The sequence below is a fragment of the Nyctereutes procyonoides genome, unplaced genomic scaffold (assembly GCF_905146905.1).
Source record: "Nyctereutes procyonoides isolate TBG_1078 unplaced genomic scaffold, NYPRO_anot_genome, whole genome shotgun sequence".
In the NCBI taxonomy this organism is placed as follows: Eukaryota; Metazoa; Chordata; class Mammalia; order Carnivora; family Canidae; genus Nyctereutes; species Nyctereutes procyonoides.
This window is the reverse complement of record NW_026575147.1, coordinates 9,279,557-9,303,882: the sequence shown is the minus strand read 5'-3', so window position 1 is coordinate 9,303,882 and position 24,326 is coordinate 9,279,557. Positions and strand designations below refer to the sequence as shown.

General features: G+C 39.3%; 1 protein-coding gene and 1 long non-coding RNA gene across 2 annotated transcripts; one reads left to right on the top strand and one right to left on the bottom strand.

Moving 5' to 3' along the window:
* Positions 1-41: 41 nt before the first annotated feature.
* LOC129501452 (uncharacterized) lies at positions 42-1,580 on the top strand. Its single transcript, XR_008662737.1, has 2 exons — positions 42-338; positions 1,368-1,580. It is a non-coding gene; the product is annotated as an uncharacterized LOC129501452 (long non-coding RNA).
* Positions 1,581-7,569: 5,989 nt separating this feature from the next.
* On the bottom strand, positions 7,570-23,271 carry DUSP11 (dual specificity phosphatase 11). Its single transcript, XM_055312653.1, has 9 exons — positions 23,056-23,271; positions 21,587-21,662; positions 17,665-17,796; positions 15,552-15,675; positions 11,805-11,865; positions 9,738-9,784; positions 9,394-9,469; positions 8,980-9,165; positions 7,570-8,045 (listed from the first exon to the last, which is right to left on the bottom strand). The coding sequence occupies exons 1-9, from the start codon at positions 23,154-23,156 to the stop codon at positions 7,850-7,852; spliced, it is 999 nt and encodes a 332-aa protein (XP_055168628.1). The 5' UTR covers positions 23,157-23,271; the 3' UTR covers positions 7,570-7,849.
* Positions 23,272-24,326: the final 1,055 nt, after the last annotated feature.

Sequence of the window (24,326 nt, the reverse complement as noted above, 5' to 3'; positions counted from 1 at the left end):
AAAGAGCAGCGTTGGCCAGGATGACGTCTCCGCTACAGTCCTCTTCGGGGCCGGCGGGACTGGTTCCCTTCTTGCACTCGGTGCGGTCATTTGGGGACGACCTCCTCGACTGGACCCGATTTGCCTCCAGTACTCAAGAGATAGGGGACAGGACGCTGATGAAAGCAGTCTCGCCCTGCATCTAGCAGGCTCAGAAATCTGTCATCCCTAAGTGTATCAGCCTCCAGGAGAGGACGTAACCCCCTAAATAGGCCGGAAAGAATTATTTTCCATGTTATGGCCGGGGCTCATCCTGGTCAGTATTTCTCCTTACACGGGAAAACAGGTAATTTACACAGGTAAATAACAAATATAAGTAAGTTGTTGGGAGAATGTGTAGTATGGAGAAAAGCAAGGAAAGGGAGGAATGCCTGGCCCTGGGGATTACTATTCAAATAGGATGGTTAAGATCTCACCTGAAAGGGCCCTTAGAACAGTAACTGGAGGAGGTCTGGAAGCAAGCTGTGTATCTGGGAGAACGGCCTTGAAGGCAGCAAAGAGTTCACAGGCTCTGAGACACCCAAGGCCTTCGCCTATTCAAGGGATAGCAAAGAGAACCGTGGGCTCGAACACAGTGGGAATATATAAGTGAAAAAGATACTCTGACCAAAGACTGGTATCCATCCACACTATATAAAGAATGCCTGTTCTGCATGTTGGCTAATTGAACACCAATAAAAAATAAATTTATTATTTAAAAAAATGAAAGCAAAAAAAATGCCTGTAACTCAGTAAAAACAATCTAATTAAGAATGGGTATCAAAAAAATGGGTGTCACATTTGAACACTTTACAAAAGATAGATGAATCAAGCCAATAAACACGAGATGTTTGACAGCATAAGTGCAAATTTAAAACGCAATGAGCTGCTAACTACACACCCACATAACTAGACTTTTAAAAACTAGTAGTATAAGTGTTGTCAAACACAACTGGTATTGCTGGCCTGAATTTTTAAAAATAGTAGAACTATAGAAAAGTTTAGCAATTTCTTTAAAAATCAAATGTGTATTTACTCTACTCAGCAATTTCATTCCTTGGCATTTATCCAGGAGAAATGAAAACATGCACAAAAGCCTGTTCATGAATGTTCACAGCAACCTTTCTCTTAATAGAAAAAAATGGGAAACAACCAATGCCCAACAACAGTCAATGGATAAACAAATTGTAGTAAATTCATACAAAAAAGTAATGTTATTGATACTTGCAACTGTATTTGCAACATGAATCTAAAAACATAGCAAAAAAAAGTGCAAGAACTAGAATTTAATATATTACTGTATGATCCCTTTTCTACAAAACTCTAGGAATTAAAATTTTATTTTACAGGGACTGGAAAGCAAAAGAGTGGTTGTTGGAAATGGAGTGGGAGACAAGTACTGGAAAGGACCCCAAGCAAATCTTTGTCATGAAGCCAGCGTTCTAGATCTTGATGTGGTGTTAATTACAAAAGGAGTGTGACTTTGTCAAAATTCATCTAACTACGCACTTTATATTTTATAGACTATAAATTATGCATCAATAAAGTTGATTAAAAATAGACTTTTTTTTTAAGTGGCTCAGTTTTTAGCAGCTTATTTGTAACCCCCCAAAGCTGGAAACAACTGAAATGTTCAAGTGAATGGATATACAAACTGTATATACATACAATGGACTACAAGTTGGCAATAAAAGGAACCAACTATTGTGGCATACAGTAACATGGATGAATCTCAAAATAATCATCCTGAATTTAAAAAGCCGGACATAAAAACAGTACATATTTTATGATTCTGCTTATATAAAGCAGATCAGTGATTGCTTAGGTAGGGGGCCTCAGGTGGAAAAGGGAATTACAAAACAACACAAGGAAACTTTGGGGGTAATAGATATGTTCTGTCTTAATTGTGGCAGTGGTTTCATGATTATATACATGTCAAGTATCAAACTGTACATTTAAAAACACAGTGTAGGGGATCCCTGGGTGGCTCAGTGGTTTGGCACCTGCCTTTGGCCCAGGGCGCGGTCCTGGAGTCCCGGGATCAAGTCTCGGGTCGGGCTCCCGGTGTGGAACCTGATCCTCCCTCTGCCTGTGTCCCTGCCTCTCTCTCTCTATCATGAATGAATGAATGAATGAATGAATAAATAAATAAATCTTTTTTAAAAATAGTAATAAAAAAAACAGTGTATCATGTTAATTATATATCAAACTTCTATTTATTTATTTTTTTGGAGATGGAGGTGGGGAGGGGTAGAAGGAGAGGGAGAGAGAATCTTAAGCAGGCTCCATGCCCAGCATTGAGCTTAACACACAGGGCTCGATCTCATGACCCTGAAATTCTGCCTCTCTATCATAAATGAATAAATAAAATCTTAAAAAGAAAATAACTTGGGCTTCAGTCAGTTTGGGGAATGCAGTAAGGTTTGCTGGGCAAGGCTGAAAATGGGAATATGGGCCAGGTGGCAGATGGCACCTTTGTAAGGAAGAGGGCATTGAGGGAATCAGTGACTGTGCTTGGAATCTGTGTTTCGTGTAAAAGGAGATATAGATGAAATAAATGCTAAGTAGTGACACAAGGTACCCTGTAGGAAAAGGAATGATTCATTAGGGGGTAGAGCTGGGAGAGAAGGCTTTACTGAGATGGGCTTCCAGAATGGGAGTGATTTGTTCAGAGACTGCAGCACCATCAGAGCCAAGGGAAAAAGCTGGAAGACAAAGACATGGTGGCGTAAATGTGACACAAGATACTCCAGGAATGGCCTGCACACTGTAGAATGGAGTAAAGTAGAGCAGAGGCTTTGAAAAGTCAGCTCGGAGTCAGATCACAGAAGGCCCGACAAGGAGTTGGAAGTGGGCTCTGAAGGCCAGAAGCCATCCAAAATTTCTAAGTCGGGACATAATTCTGGGGTAGTTGTTAGAATTCCATTAGAAAGGTAGTTCATGGGTAGCCCGGGTGGCTCAGCAGTTTAGCGCTGCTTTCAGCCCAGGGTGTGATCCTGGAGACCCAGGATCGAGTCCCACGTCAGGCTCCCTGCATGGAGCCTGCTTCTCCCTCTGCCTGTGTCTCTGTCTCTCTCTCTGTGTGTGTCTCTCATGAATAAACAAATAAAATCTTTAAAAAAAAAGAAAAGAAAAAGAAAGGTGGTTCATACAGGTTCCTACATAGGGCCTCCCTCCACAGTGGGAGTGTTTGTGGCTGATACTGCAAGATCAAATCATCAGTGAGGACACTCGACGGCCTTCACTTCTGGGACACAACATGTAATGGTCAAGCATGTCGGACTCAGAATAAATCCCAAACCCAACTTTATTGGCACCAGAGACTCATTCCACTGGCTGGACTGAACTCATATCTCTATCTATACTTCCTACCCAAACTGCCAATAAAGGAATTTTTACAGATTAAAAACTCACAAGACAATGAAGAGAGAGATCAAATGGTAGATGAGAGAGAGTGCAATAAAATTATCAAAGATGGCAACTGTCAGAATGGGGAAAAATAAAACTGCAGCAAAGGGAAAGTTAACAAAAAGCAAACTGCCTGACAACATTATTACAAATCGCCATGAGACCACCAGAGCTTCCATCAGTTTTGAGGGCCTCAATCTTAAGTATGAAAAGATAGGAAAAAAAAAAGAAAATAAAAGATGGGCAAAAGTCACCAGATATTTCAAGAATACCTCTAAGAGAGACAGGCATCAACAAACAAAAGGAAAATAGTTGATGCAGGAAACAGAAGAAACCTAAAAATACTGGTAACTTTGGAGAGAAAAAAGAGAATACATTCATTAAAAAAAAAAAAAAAAGTTGGGGACCCCTGGGTGGCTCAGCGGTTTGGCACCTGCCTTCGGCCCAGGGCATGATCCTGGAGTCCCGGGATCAAGTCCCACATCAGGCTTCCTGCCTGGGGCCGGCTTCTCCTCTGTGTCTCTGCCTCTCTCTTCTCTCTCTCTGTCTCTCATGAATAAATAAAATCTTAAAAAAAAAAAAAGTACTTGAAAAAAATAATATATTGAAGGGACATTCTCCTGATTTTATTTTTTTTTTTTAAGTATTTATTTACTCATGAGACACATGGAGAAAGAGAGAAGCAGAGACACAGAGAGAGAAGTAGGCTCTATGCAGGGAGCCTGATGTGGGACTCAATCCCAGGACTCTGAGATCATGCCCTGAGCCAAAGGCAGACACTCAACTGCTGAGCCACCTAGGCATCCCAAGTTCTCCTGATTTTAAAAAAAGAAAGGCCAAAAGGGTTAAAAATGGAAAATAAGAGAAAAATATATAATCAACTTAAAAGTACATTTCAAAAAAATATCCAATAATGGGATCCCTGGGTGGCTCAGCGGTTTAGCACCTGCCTTCGGCCCAGGGCGTGGTCCTGGAGTCCCGGGATCAAGTCCCACATCGGGCTGCCAGCATGGATCGTGCTTCTCCCTCTGCCTGTCTTTGCCTCTCTCTCTCTCTCTCTCTCTCTGTGTCTCTCATGAATAAATAAAATCTTTTAAAAAATCCCATATTCAACTAATAGAGGTTCCTGAAATGTAAAGAACAAAATTTCTCAGGACTGATGTACACAACTTGCCAGGATGAAAGGGCTAAGTATACAGCATTAAAAAACAACAACAACAACAACAAAAACACACTTTTAAACATATCATGAAATTTCTAGACATTTTAGATAAAGAAGATCCTAAAGCTTTTTTGGAGAGAAAAATTACAGGTCCCAAACAAAAGCCCAAGAATCATAATACCACAGGGTTCAAGAGCAACAACAAAATATGGAAAACAATGAATAAATGCATTTGAAAGTACCTACCTACAAGTCTGTAACCTAGCAAATTATCAGTGGAATTAAAGAATAAAGTATACCCATTTCACAAATGCAAAAGTCTTGAAAAATTTATACCTTGGAAAGCTAAGGAAGGATATACTCCACCAACCCGGGAAGTATACCATGAAAGCAGCCAGCTATGGGATCCAGGAAACAGACGAGGAATATAAGAAATGACCAGGGTGACAGTGAAGAGAAATCCCAGGGCAACAGCTACTCCCCAGGCATAGAGAACAATTAAGGTCCCTGTCATGGGCCGAGCTGTGCCGCTCCTGACCCCAGACAAATTCATGTTAAAGTCACCCTAACCCCCAGGACCTCAGAATGGGATTATATCTGGAGACAGGGTCTTGAAAGAGGTGATATGTTTAAAGGTCATAAGGGTGGGCACTAATCCAATATAACTGGTGTCCTTGTAAGAGGAAATCTGGACAGAGTCACAGATGGAAGACCACATAAGGACAAAGGGAGAAGATGGCCATCTATAAACACAGAAGACACCAACCCAGCCGACACCTTGAGCTCAGACGTCTAGCCTCCAGGACTCTAGAGAACATAAATTTCTCTTGTTTAAACTGCCCAGTCTGGTGCTTTAAGGCAGCCCTAGCACACTAACACAGCACCCAACCTGGAGGCAACCTAGAGGGCTCCAGAAGAGATTTCAAACAAAAAAGGATGTGTCTATCCTAACCATATGAAGAGAGATGTTACAGCAGTGTTGGTAATATCACAAATGGGAAAATCATCGAATGGCAAAATAAACATAGTATTTAAACATGGGAGACAAATACTAGAAGATAGTGCAAAAATATTTAGTATTATGGGAACCTGGGTGGCTCAGTCATATGTCCAACTCTTGATTTCGAGTTGTGAGATCAAGCTCCACCATAGGGCTTGGAGCTTGGCATGGAGTCTGCTTAAGATGCCCTTTCTCCCTCTCTCCCTCCCCCTCCCCCCTGATAGTAGAAAGATGATGAAAGAAAGAAAGAAAGAAAGAAAGAAAGAAAGAAAGAAAGAAAGAAAGAAAGAAAGAAAGGGTTTGCTTTTGGAGAGTGATAGCCAGGGGTAGGATTGGGGGGGACCTATTCCTTTCTACTGTACTCTCAGTAGAACTATTTGAATTTTAAACTACTCATGTGTTCTTTAAATAAAAATGAAAACTTTAAAGTTAAAAAGGCTACTGAAGACCTTTAAAAGAGTGAGTGTCACTGGTTTCTTTAGCCAGAACTTTAACGGTATGGTGGCAGCAGAAGCCAGAACTCTAGTGTGGGGAAGAATAAATGAGATATGAGATAGCAAAAGGAGCCTAGTTTTTTAACAAACCATGTTGAAAACTGAAATGGGAAAGGGACAGAGGGGACAACAGGGTCACATTTTCTGAAGGTAGCAGTACTTATAATGATGGCACTTCTGCTGGCAATGTCCTCCTTAGAATCTGCTTGCCAACGAAAACTATCAGAGTAGCTGGATTCCCATGCCTGCCCCTGCTTGTTCTTTTATGCCTCACCAGTTGTCTGGCTCCAATTTTAGTCCATGTGAGCCTTCACGGTGTATCCTGGTGGACAATTCCACAAGAGCAGCCTTTCAGCAAGAACTTCTGTATCTGTTACATGAGCCATTCCTCAGACAAAAAGTAGCTACTTGACTGAGCTAACTAGACACAGACCAGGGGACTGGTTGAACTAGAGCACCTGCTTAGGGTCCAGTTCCACATGTTCATGTGGAAAAGAGGATAATGAAAATACCTATCGCATGCAGTATGAGAAATTCTGGGATACAAATCTTCAAAGTCAGAGGCTTTTAAAAAAAAATGAAGCCAAGTTGCCTGAGTATTCATCAAATATCTACAGAAAAGGTAACTGAGAAGTCAAGATCAAGGCACCCTTCTACTGTGAGGCAAGTGGAAAAAGATCCCAAGCAGGTTATGTTCAACAGAGAAGCAATAAAACAAAGAGCCATGCTTGTCCACAAGTCTTCCAGATATCCCAGGTTTTAAATGTTGTATCCTACTCCGTTCATTAAAGAATTTTTTTTTTAAAAAAGATTTTACTTATTTTTTTTTTAAATTTTTTTTTATTTTTTTATTTTATGATAGTCACACAGAGAGAGAGAGAGGCAGAGACACAGGCAGTGGGAGAAGCAGGCTCCATGCACCGGGAGCCCGACGTGGGATTCGATCCCGGGTCTCCAGGATCGCGCCCTGGGCCAAAGGCAGGCGCCAAACCGCTGCGCCACCCAGGGATCCCCATTAAAGAATTTTTGTAGTCTATAAAAGTTTTCAAGTTTTCTGAATAGTTCTACCCAATTGATAACAATTACCCTGCCAGGTAAATTAAGCAGCATTTTGGTTTATCGATCAGTTTCTCTTGCCCAACAGACAATCAATTACCTAAATGTTTATCCATTCCTGTGTCAGACGGCACATATCTGATAATTCAGTGAAAGCAGATAGATCCCACAAGAGACTGCCAAAGAAAGAAACGTCTAATCACAAAAATACAATTACTAATTTCAAATAGTGATTAGATTTTAAGGAGATTGTTTCTTAGATAGATTTTAATAGAAATCTTGAACAGTCAGGAGAGAAAAAGATAGCCTTAGTGACTGGGTCAATAAAAGAACATGACAAAAACACCAGAAATTTCCATACATACACTCCTCCTATCACACATCTAGTCAGAAAGAAATACATAGATAAGGAAAACAGAATTTTTAAAAAATAATTTACACGGGAAATTCTTTATTATATTATCAGTTCTACAATACCAGCTTCCTTAAAAAAATTTAAGACTGGATGACAGATTATTTCCTTTACTGTTGCAAATACTGTAAATTTATCAGCAAAGAGGTAAGTATCAATGTCATTTTTCTTTAAGCATGAACACATAAGGGAGCAATAAAATAGATTATAAACCTCATTTGGCCTGATCTTATACGAAGCCACTCCAGCTGTCTTCAGTCCTGCTCTGCCTACAGGAAGATTTCCAGGACAGGTTTGTGTCATTCGGTCCACCCACAATAGGTTGGATAGGACAGTCTGTAATAACTGCCAGGATACCACATTGCATTCTGGGCTCCTTGACTGGCATTTGGCTTTACGTTCCAAGAGTACCTCCTTTGTGAATAGTCCTCTCCAGCGGGACCAGGAGGAGGGATATGGCCTCTCTGGTAAACATTCTGATTCTGTGAAAATTTTCTTAAAGAAAACAGGAAGTAATGAATTATTATTAGTTTTAATAAAATATATAATAAGCTTTATAAAATAATACACAGACACTCTGGTTCTCCTGCTTTCTACTTGTATAACCTTAGCAGATAAATTGCTTCATCTCTGGATTTCTCAGTGCTTTATAAAGTGAAAGTAATACCTTCCATCTTCAGGGGTTGTTTTCAAGATAAACTGAGATAACGTATTTAAGTAACCTACCATGACACCTTGACACCTTGGCACATGGTAGCTTCCCGAGAACCATTCCACCTTTCCCTACAGAGATCAATGCCCACGCTTTTCTAATCAAATACTTTCTCCCCAAGTCTGGTAGAGTTGTCATGAGACAGAACAAGGTATTCATTTTTAAAAACAGAAAGCTGTTTTCACTTTATAAATAATTACATATATAAATTAGCTATAAAGTGTAAAAGTCCTAGTAATAATTATACACACAACAAATTTGGAAAATTAAGATTGAAGTTTAATTGTTCCAAAAAGATCAGTAAATTTAATGTATCATACTGGATTTGTACTTTCTCTATAATTTATATTTACTCTTTAAATAACAACCCTCCTTAATCTGAAAACTTTACCACTACTAATGTAGCCTAAGAACACATCCTTTGTGTAATGTTCCTTTGTGGTAATCACATCAAATTGTTGGCTTAAACTAGGTTTAGAGTCAATGAAATTTTCTAAGTCCTTTTCCCAAATGCCTCTGAAAAGTCACATATTCCCCATCCTCTTCTTGATTCTCCAGCTCTAAATGCAAAATAGGAGCAACTGATACCTCCTGGTTGACACTGATGAGCTAGAAAACATCAATTCTCACCATTCTCATGTGTTTGCCACATGAGATTTATATCACTTATGATATAAATTTCTATTTCAATTCTAGAAAAGGGGACAACAGAGATACCTTACTGACTGCTGCAAATCTTGGATCTGGCTGTGGAAATGCCGAGAAGGTACTGGGTAACCTTGGGTCTGATGTAGGTTATACCAATGTCCTTGGTTAACAGATTTAATAGTGGTGTGGACTGGTTCCATCATATGTGTTGTGTCTTCAAAACCACTTGATCTGGATATACTGGAATCCCAATTCCTCAAAGAGAACATTTCCACACAGTTTATTACTGGTTTCCAAATTCTGTAGCCAATTTAGTAACAATATTTTGGCCCATGAAAATAATAATTCTATCCTCCCCCGCCTCGTTTGTTTAGGTTTCCCCGACCAAGTAAGTAAGCTACAAGAAAAATGGATGGGTACAACTTAAAGGATCTAAAAACAGATCTCCCTAACCACATGTCTCACATATAAAATGCAACTTACCTTCTGATGGGACCTTTCTGAAGGTCTTCAATGTAGTTTTGTCTTTCTAAGCAATGTCCGCGGCACCTATTGAATACTGAAGAGTGGGTGAACTGTTAGAAATCACTGTACAAAAAGCAAATCTTCCCAGAGAAAGCAGATCAAAGCTGAAATCCACTAATTATTCAGACCCTTACACCTTACTTTTTCCAAATACATCCCTTTATAAACTTTTGGCAAAATTGTATTATGTCAGAACAAATGAATTACAAACATTTCTTTTCTCCAAAATTTGAGAAACTCATCTACATTTCCACCTTCAACTTTTATAAAAAGGAAAAAAGAGTGACAACCCTTATACTTACATTCAATTGCATCATCTGGCCTCATGCCTTGTACATCAATCAAATATCTAATAAAACAACATAATTCATGTCACATATTATGAAAAGAAAAAAAATAAAGCTTTTTTCAAAAAAGATCCAATTTTACTTACAAATACATGTATAAAAAATCCTAGGAAAATATCAACACATCTAATCCAACAATTATTAAAGAATGATATACCATGACCATAAATAGGCTTTTATTCCAAGGATGCAATGAAGACCCAACTTTAAGCACATCTATTCATACAATTATTTACCTTAATACAACAATTTAGTTAATAAACTAAAGAGAAGAAAATACAGGACCAAACTGGAAGACATTAAAAAGGTATCCGATAAAATATAACAGTCATTTTTGATCTAAGTGGTTTTTATACTAGAAACAGGAGACTTACTTAATTTGGCAGAATATTTACCAGGAACCAACAAATAGCGAAAGAGAAATTGGGAAAAATATTAACATCAAATCTAAACAACACTATCTAACCAACTGTATGGGCTAGAAGCTTAGGAGTCACCATTACCACCAGCCATTTCGCCCTCAACCTCATCTTCAACCCACCACCAATTCCTAACAACAAGCACCTCTAGAATATGTTCATATCTTTCTACCCAAATGACCACACTTTGGTCCGAGTTACCATCATGCCTTGATTTCTACAAAAGCCTAATTTATCTCCTTGCTTCTACTCTTTCCTCCCCTGCAGTATATTCTCCAATTAGGAGCAAAATGATGGCTTGAAAATACAAATTTGATTGTTCTACAAACTCACCCTTAAAAAAAAGTTCAATGGTTTTCAATTACTCTTAAGATAAAGTCTCAACACAGACCTCATGATCTAGCTCCTCCCCATACTTCTAGCTCCACTTTTAACTTTTTTTTTTTTTTAAGTAATCTCTCTGCACAACATTGGGCTCAAACTCAAGACCCTGAGATCAAGAGTCACATGCCCTTCTGACTGAGAAAGCCAGGTGCTCCTCCAAATCCATTTTAAACCTTTTTAAGTAATCTCAAAAAAAAAAAAAAAAAGTAATCTATACACCCAACAGGAGGCTCAAACTCATGACCCTGAGGTCAAGAGTCACATGCTCTTCTGATCAGCCAGCCAAGCACTTGCACCTCTCCCTCAACATTTTTTCCCCCTAACTTTTCAGCTCCACTTTAACACCATACTTCTCATGGCCCACTCTCCCTGGCTCATTTCTCCAATGAGTTTATGTTTTTTCCTATTATCAGTCTCTACTATTCCTTATGCCCAGAATTCTCTCCCCAGTGTCTAACAGATACCTCATCATCCTTCAGGTATCGGCCCAAACATCTCCAGAGAAACACTCTGAAATCTCCATGTCAAATCCTCCCTCTTAATATGCTCTCATGTACCATGCTTCTCTCCTTGGCAGTTGTCAGAGCTGTAATTTTACACACATTTGTGTGGTTCTTGAACATCTATTCTTTCTGTAGACTGTTAAGGGTTCATAAAGGGCAAGTGAAGTCTTCCTGCTAGCACCCAGCACAGTGCTTACACAATAACAGATTCTTGGTAAGTATTTTCTGAATGAACAAATATAAATCAGTACAGTGTAGCAAAGTCCACAAAAAAATGACATCAATTCTTTGATTCAGAAATCCATTCTGAGTGAAATTTTCTGAGAAAATAGCATATGTATTCAAATATGTTCAAACAGGAATGTTAATTGATTCAATGTTTTACAATATTAAAAACTTCTGACTTTTATGTTTATCAGGAAACAGAGGAACAATACAGTTTTTAAAAAAGAATGAGGTTTCCAAATACTTTCACAGGAAGATGTCCATCATATATTAAATTATAAAACAGGATGTCTAAATAACACACCATTGTATCTGTCTGCTTTTTTAAGCCTGAAAAAATACGTACTAAATTATTATGGTGGTAATCTTAGGGTGGGGACTGCTCTATTTCATACATTTCAATACTGACTCCATTTTTTGCAACTAGGTTACACTACTATTGTAAACAAAACAACTTAAACATTATCTTTCTCTTGGGGTTGGTAACTCACCTGCAGATGAGATAGCCAGTCCTGTTTAAACCATGGGTACAATGAACACCAATAAGTTTGTCTAAAAAACAAGGAACGGAGTTAAATAAGTGAAGCAGATATGTCAAAAACAAATTCTACAATTTTCCTCAGAGTACCGTTTATTAGTTGCCACAAACACTACCACTACCCTGAAAAGGAATAACTAGTGAGGAGTGCATATTTTCGAAACATACTATACGGGGCAGCCCGGGTGGCTCAGCAGTTTAGCGCCGCCTTCAGCCCAGGGCATGATCCTGGAGACCCGGGATCGAGTCCCACGTTGGGCTCCCTGCATGGAGCCTGCTTTTCCTTCTGCCTGTGTCTCTGCCTCTGTGTGTGTGTGTGTCTCTCATGAGTAAATAAATAAAATCTTAAAAAAGAAAGAAAGAAAGAAAGAAAGAAAGAAAGAAAGAAAGAAAGAAAGAAAGAAAGAAAGAAAGAAAGAAAGAAAGATACTATATAAAGAATTATCTAACATAAAGTCGAAATTCACCACCTCTGAGAAATTCTGCATAGCCCCTATTAGATGTAATTGTGTAAACTGGAGAAAGCCTGGTCAGTTACTAACAGCTAAAATGCCACTGAGACAAACCCAGTTTCTTCATACAGAATGCCCATCGGTAACTGATTTATAGAAAATGGAAGCCAAAAAAAACAGGCTTGAAGAATGAAACTTGTTTTTGAGTAAAACAAATTGAATGCCTTTACTTTGGATACTCAATATGAAAGAGAACAGTTTCTATGGGACTCATGAGTTCCCTCAGCACTTCCATTCCTTCTCTCACTTGGTGATCCCCACACAAACCAGAGTCTATGTGCCCGTGAAGCACTCGGGTAAGCAGTGTTATTCATATTTTATGATGAAAAAGTGAGAATTGGAGATGTAAGCCCAAGCTGCACAGCAGCCAACAGAACAAAGACTAGAATGAAGTTTAAAATTTTTCCAACTGTGCCATAGTATTTCTTAATTCATCCTTTAAAAAATTATGTGAGAAATTAAAAACAATCACATGTAGTTGATCTTTGCAAAATGTATGTCTGTAACTAGATGGTGTCTGGTAGGAAAGCACTCGCAGGGTTGCTCCCTTAAAAATCTTCATTTAGCATACAATAGAGCCCAAACTATTAGCACAGCACTTAGAACTCTTTATAAACGGTATCATCAATTTCTCCAACTGAACTGTATGTCCACAACAACTCAAACTAGGATTTACAGAGACCTCCATGATCTACCTCCTGCCCCTGCCAACCTCTCAGATCCCATTTTCTACTGCTCTGATCTCACATAAATTCTCCACTCTGGCTACACTAGCCTCCTTACTATTCCTCAAACATGCCGAGCATAGTCATGCCTCACAGGCTTTGCACCTACTATTCCCTCTCCTTTGAACACTCTGTCCCCCAAACTCTGCAGATATCCAATGGTTCATCACTTCTTTTAAGGCTCTACTCAAATGACATCTTAATAGAGAGGCCTTCCCTGATTACCCCCATATGTCCCCTCCCTTCTGAATCCTCTTTATTACTCCCCAAAGCATGTATGACTATCTGACATTTCCTATAGTTACTTATTCATCCCTCTCCTCCACCAGGGTGCAGAGTATAAAAGGACAAGAACTTACTTCTGTTACTGCTTCCTAGAACAGTGCCTTTAACTTAAAAAGTGACCTTTAAATGCTTGTTGAAAATGAACATATGAATTCTACGCCCTTTCATACTATCCTCTAGTCACATCAGAGGCTTCCGCTCCCTGGTACAAGTTCAAGCCCTGTGCCTCTTGTACTTATTCCCAAAACTCAGACATTCTCTTTCTCATTCTGGCAAAATTCTCTTCTCCACTGCCCAGCTCAAATGCTGTCTCCCCAGGCAGGCTTCCCTCAACCTCTCCTTCATGTTCCTGTTGCACTTAGTTCTTTTATTCTAATTAGGCCACTATCTTAGAGTTAGCACACATTTATCTTCCTGGGTAACTGTAGGTTTCTAAGGAATAGAGACTGCTTTCACCCTGTATCCCCGAGCTCTACCAAGTCCAAAAGCCTCTCAGCATTTATTGAATCAACGTATTTTCTGAGTTTCTAGCAGTTCTAAGGAGTGGACAGTAGAGCATCACCCTCTTCATCAGGGAGCCTGGAATCTGTGGGAGGGGCTTAGATCAGAGGTAGCCAAAGTGGATCATAAGCAAGGTCCCAGGACTACCAGGAGAGCTCAATACGGTAGAACATGGGAACAAACAAGATTTACAGACCTGCTCATGTGCACTCATATGAATCTTCTAGCCCTCACAGAACAGATGGAATACTGTAGGGCAGCTGCACACAGAGGAGCCTGGAAGCAGTGAGAAGGCTGGCAGCTGCACCCTAATATCTTACGAGGTAATGTTTCTGAGACAAATTAATACAAATCAAATAATTTACCCTGTCCATGGATGACGTGTTTGTCAGAAGCAAGGCCAAGCCTCTTAAGTTTTAAAGTTAAAGTAGAGGGAAGATCAGGGAACAGGGCTTAAGATATTTAAGAGCAAGTGTCTGCATTAGGCAACCATGTTATATATAGTTTGAAAATTTATCTTAAAATTCCTGTCTTTTTCTCTCTCACCTCCCATCCCCTATCTTCCCACCTCCATCTCTATTTTTTCTCCTCTAGTCCCTGTTTGTGTGTGTGTATATGGAATATATGCTCTCTATTTAACACAGTATACACTCCTCAAGCTAAATTTAGAAAGAGAACAAAATGAACATTTGGTTCTGTAGGTCAGTGGCTTTCCAAAGACAAAAGATTCCTTAATCTTAAAATATAGCAAATACCAGATTCTTTCTGATAGCCAGATGCCAGAAATAGGTAAGTGGATTCTTAAAATTCAGAAGCTAATAGCTTAGTAAGATCTATTTCCCACAGAGTGGTATATCTTAAAGCAGGAACAAGAAATGAGAGCTTTTTAAACTCCTTTATGTCTGAATGACAGGTGGTAGTGTCCTTCTGCATTTGTATCCAAAATGGAAAACAGCAGGAATATCTTAAATGCACATGATGAGGAGGCCACTCCACTGGTGCACCTTGGTTTGCTCTGCTTCTAGGGCTCTGTCTCCAAACCTTTTCCTTTTATTGTCTCTTATATATGCTAAGACCTTGAGATCTTTTTTTCTTGTTTTCTCAGCAGAGGGTCACACAAGCCATGCTTTCCATATCCTTTGACCCAAAACCCTGACATCCTTAACCTTTTCCCCTACCTCTCACCTCTGAACCAATAAATAAGACAAAAAAAGTTTTTATTATATATTTCCCAAATATCTTTAAAAAGATATGAGGATGCTGGATAGCCTGGTGGTTGAGCATCTGCCTTCGGCTCAGGGCATGATCCTGTAGTCCCGGGATCGAGTCCCACATCAGGTTCACTGCATGGAACCTGCTTCTCCCTCTGCCTATGTCTCTGCTTCTCTTTGTCTGTGTTTCTCATGAATAAATAAATAAAAATCTTTAAAAATAAATAAAAATAGATGAGGAGGCTAGTTCATACTTCTCATTAAAACCACTTTTTAAACTAAATTGTTTGTGACCATAAAAGGAAAAACACCTTACTCTATCTGCACCATCTGACATTTCTACCTTTATATTATCAAACACAATAGGCCTAATTGCTAAAACTATTAAAAATACTAAAAATCCCAACCCCATTCAAAATGCACACCTAAGTTCATGTAAGAGGAAAGAAAACAACAATAAACTCACCATTGTCTGTATTTTCTTTTAAAAACTCATTAACAGCACATTTGAATTTAAAAATAGTGTCATCATCAGGCACCTGATGCCCAATTGTATAAATTTTTAAGTGAGGAATAGTTTCTGGTAAGTCCTATAAGGCAAAACCATGAAAATGTGTTATTATTTCATTTGTAAGGAAAGAATTCAGAGACCTAATAATCAATGACAAAGTGTGGATCTTATCTGGATTTAATTCAACTCTTAAAAAACATTTTCTAACACATTTAGAAGACAACTGAAATTTGACCACTGACTGGATATTTAATGTTATATAATTATAGTAAAAAATAAAAGTCCTATATTTTAAATATATATACCAAGAAAGTACAGGTGAAATTATATGATATATGGGATATGCTTCAAAATAATATGGGGGGATCCCTGGGTGGTGCAGCGGTTTAGCGCCTGCCTTTGGCCCAGGGCGCGATCCTGGAGACCCGGGATCGAGTCCCACGTCGGGCTCCCGGTGCATGGAGCCTGCTTCTCCCTCTGCCTGTGTCTCTGCCTCTCTCTTTCTCTCTCTCCCTGTGTGACTATCATAAATAAATAAAAATTAAAAAAAAAAACAAACAAAAAAAAACAAAAAAAAAAAAAAAACAAAATAATATGGAATGGGGTGAAGCCAGTAAGTATAGAGATGAAACACAAGAGCTGTCAATTAATAAAGATTAAAGTTGCATAAGTTCATGGGTGTACAAAGATTACCCACAGTATTATGTCTACCTCTGTGTATATTTAAAATTTGTGATAATTGTTTGATGGTTTCTCAAAGGTTTCTAAACATAGAACTACCATATGACCCAATAACTCCACTCCTACCTATACATCTCTAAGAGCTAAAAGCAGGGATCTGACCCAATATTGGTACACCAATGTTCAGAGCAGCATTGTTCACAGTAGCCAAAAGGTGGAAACAACTCAAGTGTCCATCAAAGGTGAATGGATAAACAAAATATGGAATATACACACAATGGAATATTACTCAGGCATAAAAAGGAATGACATTTTGTTACATGGATGAATCCTGAAAACATTAGTTAGTGAAGTCCAACACAGAAGGACAAATATTCTATGATTCCACTTAAATGAAGTACCTAGAACAGTCAAATTCACAGAGACAGAAACTGGCACAGAGGCTACCGTGGCAGGGAGAGGAAGTAAGATTATTTGTTTAATGAATGTTGTTTTTGTTTAGAATGATGAAAAAGTTTCGGTTAGAGACGATAATGGTTATGCAACAATCAATGTGGACGTATTTAATGCCACAGAACTGTACACTTACAAATGGTTAAGATATTTATGTACATTTGACCACAATAAACTAAAACAAGAGGAATAACTGAGTTCAAGTGTCAATTCTCTTTTTGAGACTTAGTTTTATCATCTATAAAATTTGCAACTGTAATCATCTATCCTGAGTCTAGCGCAGAGTAAGCACTCAGCAGGAGATAGCAGTACTACTAGTACTTCATCAGTAAAGGACTGTTGTATTAATTAAGTTAATGCAGGGAAAAGTAGTTTTTAAATAGCAAACTGCTTTACAAATATTAATAAACATTAGGCATTATTTGTTGTCCAAGAAAACAAAATTGGCCAGAAGGATAATTCCCTCCCACTGAGAGGCCACATAGGCCAACAGATTATATATTGCGAAAAGAAAAGCATTAGGTTTAAAGAACAGCTGTCTTTTACCATGATGCTCACATGCTCAGGCCAACTGCTTAAAATAAGTGCTAAAGACATAATGGATATTCATTTCGTTCCTTTTAGGCTGCTACTATTCTTACTGAAAGTTTATTTTCAAAATACGGAACATGGAAGCTTACAGAATTTCTTTAGCACATACAGAGCCGACCGCCCAATATTACATTTTAATTCATTCTTTAACCTCATTTTGACATACTAATTAAAAATAGGTACTTTAAAAAAAAAAAGAAATAGGTACTTAAGGAAACCACTAAGTTCCCTTTTTGAACTATTACCCATGGAAAAAAGCCTTAGCATATGATGATAACTACTGATACTACACATTATTATAGTATCAGTCAGTAGGTTCTTTTCAGTGAAGGGTTCCAATTACCTCTGGTTTATAATAGCGGTGAGTATAAGTTAAATCAATAATCAGCCCAAGTTCTTCATTCTGGTTTTGGATTTTGTTAAAAAGATCCAACGGTGAAAAACGTTCTTCTGGAGCAAGATTCTTTTCAAAACTCTGTTAGAGAGAATGAAATAAGAGCAAGTGTGTGCTTAAAAGCCATTTATTCAAGCCTTGTGATGCCAACACACAAGGAGATTCAAAGGAAAGTTTCCCCTCTGCTGGGAATTTACAAGTTATGTTACAATCCTTTCTTCTAGAAATGAGAAGGAAGAAAATAAGCTCACTTCTATGCATTTATTTCTATGTTTGTGTTATGTTCATCTCCTAACCAGACTCTAAGTCCCAGAATGCAGGGACCGTATCAGTCCTGTCTACCACTGTATCTCCAGCTCCACGCGGAATGCCTATAAATAGGTACTTCTAAATACTTCTTAAATACATATATATATGAAGGGTGGCTTTTATTGCTAAACATTCTTTTACATATTTGGCTTCTTTATATACTCCGCTCATTGATCTGTGATGTTATTCAAATGCCAGCAACACACTTTAATAAAAAAAAAATTAATAGACTAGTTTTTAGAGCAGTTCTAGGTTCAAAACAAAACCGAACAGAAAGCAGGGTTTCCCCTTATACCCTCTCTTTTTAGCCCATCCCCCTCATTTTCCTCCATCAACATTCCACACCACTGTGGTCCATTTGTTAGAATCAATGAACCAGCACTGATACATCATTTTCAAAGTCCACAGTCTATGTTACAAATCACTTTGTATTGTACATTCTATGGGTTTTGACCAATGTATAATGACATATATTTACTCTTATGGTATTATACAGAATAGTTTCATTGCCCTAAAAATCCCCTGTGCTCTAGCAACACTTTTAATATAGGCTTAGTATCTGGCAGGGCTACGTGATCCCCCTCCACCTTTATTCTTCTTTTTCAGAATTTTCCTGGCTATTTAGGTTTATTTTTCTCTATGAATTTTAGAATCAGTCTATTTGAGATGTTATATTTGTAATATATTAACTTAGGAAGATATAAGAGATTGATGATGTTGAGTCTTCCACATATGAGAGCTTTGAGGAGTAAATGAATTACAAGGTATACAATCTCTCTAGTAAGCTTCTTGCAGACTTGGAGCTGATGGATCAAATATCATCTCTAGCCATGTGAACAACTTTAAATAACTAATTCAAGTCACAACCCCTTTAGGAAGCCTTCCTGTCTGTTATCATTTCCCCCTCCTTTAACTTCCTAGGTATTTCTTGCCATAGCACTTATGTGATACTCAACATATGCTATTTTATATTCCAATGTGCATGAGAAGTGACTGTCAAGTACTGGGGCTGCTTTTCTTTGGGTGACTTCCATAAAACACACAGGAAGTCAATGTCACATGTTAACTCTAAGCATGAATAGGAACTGCACTGGGGTGGTTATGCAGCTCTGTAGTCCCCTTTACAGTGCCTAAATAATGCCAATGGTAAATACAGATAACCCGAGTATATAGAGCTAGGAGGAGGCTTTTTATCATGGCATCATACAGGAAAGATTTGTGGCTGTGTGGAGGAAGGAAAACTAAAGAGTCTTCCTATTTTTCAATCTTGCTTATGTACTTTTAGGCAAGAGGCTAAGCAGGGACCCTGGTGGAACCTCAGGAATCCACTTTCAGAGGCCAGAAATAGGGAGTTAGGAAATTAGGACAATCTTACAGAGAAAAGAAATACAGGAGATAACTCACAGTAACCGCAAATGGGGTGTCCATTCCACAAATATCTGTTAATATTTATTATAGGCCAAACACTATTCAACACTATTCTACTTATTCAACACCACCATGTTTGATGTTGATGGATGTGAATAAGAACCATATAGTTACCTTTATAAAAAGATGAGTTTTTAAATCCAGAGATGCAGAAGAACTGACATAAGAGATGAAAAAGGAACTCTGACCTAGGAGTAACAAATAAATTCCCAAAACACCCAAAGTGTGCTTCTCGAGATACCAATCCATTCTATGCTGGGCAGTTTAATGAGATATGAGTCTTTTTTTTTTTTTAACATTTTATTTATTTATTCATGAAAGAGAGAGAGAGGCAGAGATATAGGCAGGGGGTGAAGGAGGCTCTCCACAGGGAGCCCAATGCAGGACTCGATCCCAGGACTCTGGGATCACGCCCTGAGATGAAAGCAGATACTCAACCACTGAGCCAGCCAGGTGTCCCTTTTCTCACTTTTTTTTTTTTTTTTTATATTGGCCAAATGCTTTCCCCACCTATTCCTTTCTTAGTTCAAACAAAAACACAATTTTTAGAATTTCCAAGCTGAAATCCTGACTTACTAATCCAGGGCACTGAGTCTTTAGGTTTGGATTTTTGGGTGTTTTTTGGTTATGATTATGGGAGTGAAGGGGTCTTATTAGCATTTAGTGAATGGAGGTCATGGATGCTTAAAATCTTGCCAAATGCCTAACAGTCCTACTATTGTGTCTCACATTTTCATCATCTGCTTCATTTCATGTCTTCTTGACCAATTCTTCATTTTTCATTCCAATTGCAAGCCTTTGAGGCAATTAAGAATTTTTAACCACCTTAATTATAGACTTGAACATTCACCTGCAGCTACCTAAATGCTTATTACATGCAATTGTGTTCCTCGTGGTTTTATCACAGCCATCCTTGAAGACGTTTTTGGAAAACATCAGAACGATGTTGACTCATCTTCACCTCATAGGTTCTGTTGCACCTTGAAGAGCCCAGCGACTGGGCCACAGGCACTCTTGTCACCAGCCTGCACGGCCAATGGTGCCTCATGATGTGTCCTCCTATGGAGGCCACACAGAGAAGCCTAATGATTTTTGAATATCCTATTCAACACTCACACGGGTGAAAAACTCTTAATTATCTAAGCCTTCAAACCAACTCCACAAATAAACTCGAAAGTTTTTTTTGTATAGTTTTAAAGTACGTTGAATTTTCCAAGGCAGTAATCACATTATCAATCAAGTAAAGACTGTACTTTGTTTTATTTGAAAATCTACTAAGAGCTGTTCACTATCACGGAAAGTCCTGCCAGTAAGGCAGGAAAACCCATCTGGCTCCATTTGCATCTGCAGTTTTTATATTCATGGTGCAAGTAACTGCCTACTTTATTTCTAATATAGTTATGCCCCAATATTTACATATTGAAATTAATACATATTACCTTATTACAAGTTACTTTTATTCATTGTTTGTATTATAGTTTCAGCATTATATTGATTTTTCTCTAAAATTAACTATGGAAGTAGTACTTATCTATGAATTTTATTTCAGAATAGTAAAAGGGATATAACAAAGTATTTGTTATTAAAAAGGGAATATGGGGCACCCTGGGTGGCTCAGCAGTTTAGCGCAGCCTTCAGCCCAAGGCGTGATCCTGGAGACCCAGGATCGAGTCCCACATCGGGCTCCCTGCATGGAGCCTGCTTCTCCCTCTCCCTGTGTCGCTGCCTCTCTCATTCTCTCTGTGTCTCTCATGAATAAATAAATAAAATCTTTAAAAAAATTTCATTTAAAAAAAAGGGGGGTATATGAAGAGGTGCCTAGCTGGCTCAGTTGATAGAACATGTGACTTTTTTTTTTTTTTTTAATGCCGAGATCAAGTCAGACACTTAACTAACTGAGCCACCCAGGCAACCAAGAGTGGGACCAAGTCCCTAAGCATGGGACTCTTGATCTTGGGGTCATGAGTTTAAGCCCCACACGGACTACAGAGATGACTGGAAAAAATAAAAATAAAAACAAAAACAAAACAAAACAAAAAAACAGAGAAGGGGGGAGTGGAGTGGGACATGGCCAAGCACCAGTATTTGACATCATGAATTCAGATTTGTGAAATATAAATTAACTTTTGCTCACCTTTTTCAAAGGAACTTTGAAAGCAATGAAACGAGTCCCAGGCATCCGTTGTCCAATTGGGAGGTAGTCTTTCCACCTATTAATACAATTTGTTAGCCAAATTTTATGTTAGCCTATCTCCCAGCATAGAATGAAAGTTCCTTGTAAATGGAAACCATAGCCCACACAGTAGGTCTCCTCTTCCCTTTGAATTCTGCTGTTCCACTACTTACTCAACACCTAGCAACAACTTATACTTTCCTAGATACAAGGCAACAGTACAAAGGTCTCAACAAATAAGGCAGATCTAAAACCAGGGTTGGCCAGTACTTTTCTATCCCTGATAAAACCTAGACCAACCCTGAATACTAAGACGTCATTAACACGTCTTAGTTGACTGAAATAATTTAATTCTTTTCACTTCAGTTTTAGTCCTTATACAACTGATGCCATCAAATTCAACCAACAGAGAACTTCAAGTTCAATATTTTAAAAGAAAACCTGATAGAAAAGGGACTGTGAACTTCACTTAGGAATGTTAGGAGTCACAGTGAAAAGTCCTATTTGAGCTGACATCTGTAGGATGAGTTAGTTAAGGTTAATTCGGTATAGCTGAAGCACAGAAAGTGAGACAAAAATGACACAGTGTAGGGCTGGAGAAGCAAGAGAGGAGTCTTGAATATGCAGAGTCTTAAAGACCATGGCAAAGAGTTTGTATTCTTAAGAGAATGTTTTTGGTATATATTTATGAGCAACATTCGAACTAGTCTATTAAAAGGACTTGTGTGGAAAATGGATTGGAAGGAAATAAGAGTTGATATATGTACACTAGTTAGCACCTAACCGCAACAGATCAGGCAAATTCTAACATAGAGTAGTTGACAGTTTAATGATATCCAGGAAATAAAATGAAGGGGACCGTGATGCAGGAGATGGGAGGAAAGGAAGGTCTCAAGAAATAAGAAAAGAGTTCACGCATGAGTAAGGTGTCAAAATTATTTCTACAGAAGAAGTTAGCTCAAATGAGACGTGTGAGGAAGCAACAGTATGCCCTCTGTGATTCCTGGAAAAATTAGAAATCAACTTTTACGGTGGAAAGTTCGGACGTCCCGGTGAGTTTTCTCACTCGAACTCGTCTTATTAGTCATATTTGCTGTGCCAAAAGAACAGCTCGAGGAACTCAGGGAGACTCCAATGTGATAATTAAGGGGTGTCCCCAATACTGGCACCCATCTTTAAAAAGCCGTCCCTCTGCATTTTACCAGAAAAGCAATGGCCAGAGCCTCGCTTTTAACAAAATGGGAAGAAATCAGAACCTCACAGATGATCAGACATTACGGGCGGAGCAGCGGGAGCATCAGGGCCTCCCAGCTCCCGCGGACGGGCCAGGCGCGCGGCGGGGCCCGGCGCAGGTAGAGACCATGAGAGACGGAGCCCAGGCCCAGAGGCTCAGAGCAGGAGGGCCACGCCCTGGGGCCAAGGCGGATTACCTTTCCGGGACGTGGTTTCCGCGCTTCTTCTTGGCTGAGCGACGCCCAGAGAACACGTGCCCCTGGCCCCAGCCGCCGCGGGCATGATGCCACTGGCTCATCTGGGCCCCAAGATGCCGCCCACCCAACGGCAAGAGCCACAAAGCCGCCAGGCCAGCGTCCTCCGTGCCAAAACAAAATCCCAGGGCGGCAGCGCAGAAGCACCACCCACGCAGTTCCGGCCCCCTTCTACTGCGCACGCGCCGCGACAGTCGTGATGACGTCACCACGCTGGCTGACGGAGAAGTTTGATTAGTAAACAGGAGTCGGGGAACCACAGTGCCCGCCTAAGCCGGGGGCCGGTAGCACAGGTTCGATGAGCACGTGTGTACACTTCAGAATCAAAATAGTACAGGATACGCAGTGAAAGTTAAGTCCCAAATCTCCACTTCCTTGTGTGGTTCTCCCAGATGTTTTCCAACTGCTTACATTCAGGCTTATTATTATTATTATTTTTTTTAGTATATGTTTTTATTGAAGTTCGATTTGCCAACATATAGCATAACACCCAGTGCTCATCCCATCAAGTGCCCCCCTCACTGCCCGTCACCCAGTTACCCTCATCCCCGCCCACCTCCCCATCCACTACCCCTTGTTCGTTTCCCAGAGTCAGGAGTCTCTCATGTTCTGTCTCCCTCACTGATATTTCCCACTCATTGTCTCTCCTTTCCCCTTTATTCCCTTTCACTATTTTTTATATCCCCCAAATGGATGAGACCAGATAATGTTTGTCCTTCTCCGATTGACTTACTTCACTCAGCATAATACCCTCCAGTTCCATCCACGTTGAAGCAAATGGTGGGTATTTGTCATTTCTAATGGCTGAGGAATATTCCATTGTATACATAAACCACATCTTTTTTATCCATTCATCTTTCGATGGACGCCGAGGCTCCTTCCACAGTTTGGCTATTGTGGACATTGCTGCTATAAACATCGGGGTGCAGGTGTCCTGCCGTTTCACTGCATCTGTATCTTTGGGGCAAATCCCCAGCAGTGCAATTGCTGGGTCGTAGGGCAGGTCTATTTTTAACTCTTTGAGGAACCCCCACACAGTTTTCCAGAGTGGCTGCACCAGTTCACATTCCCACCAACAGCGCAAGAGGGTTCTCCTTTCTCCACATCCTCTCCAACATCTGTGGTTTCTTGTCTTGTTAATCTTCACCATTGTCACTGGGGTGAGGTAGTAACTCACTGTGGTTTTGATTTGTATTTCCCTGATGGAAAGTGAT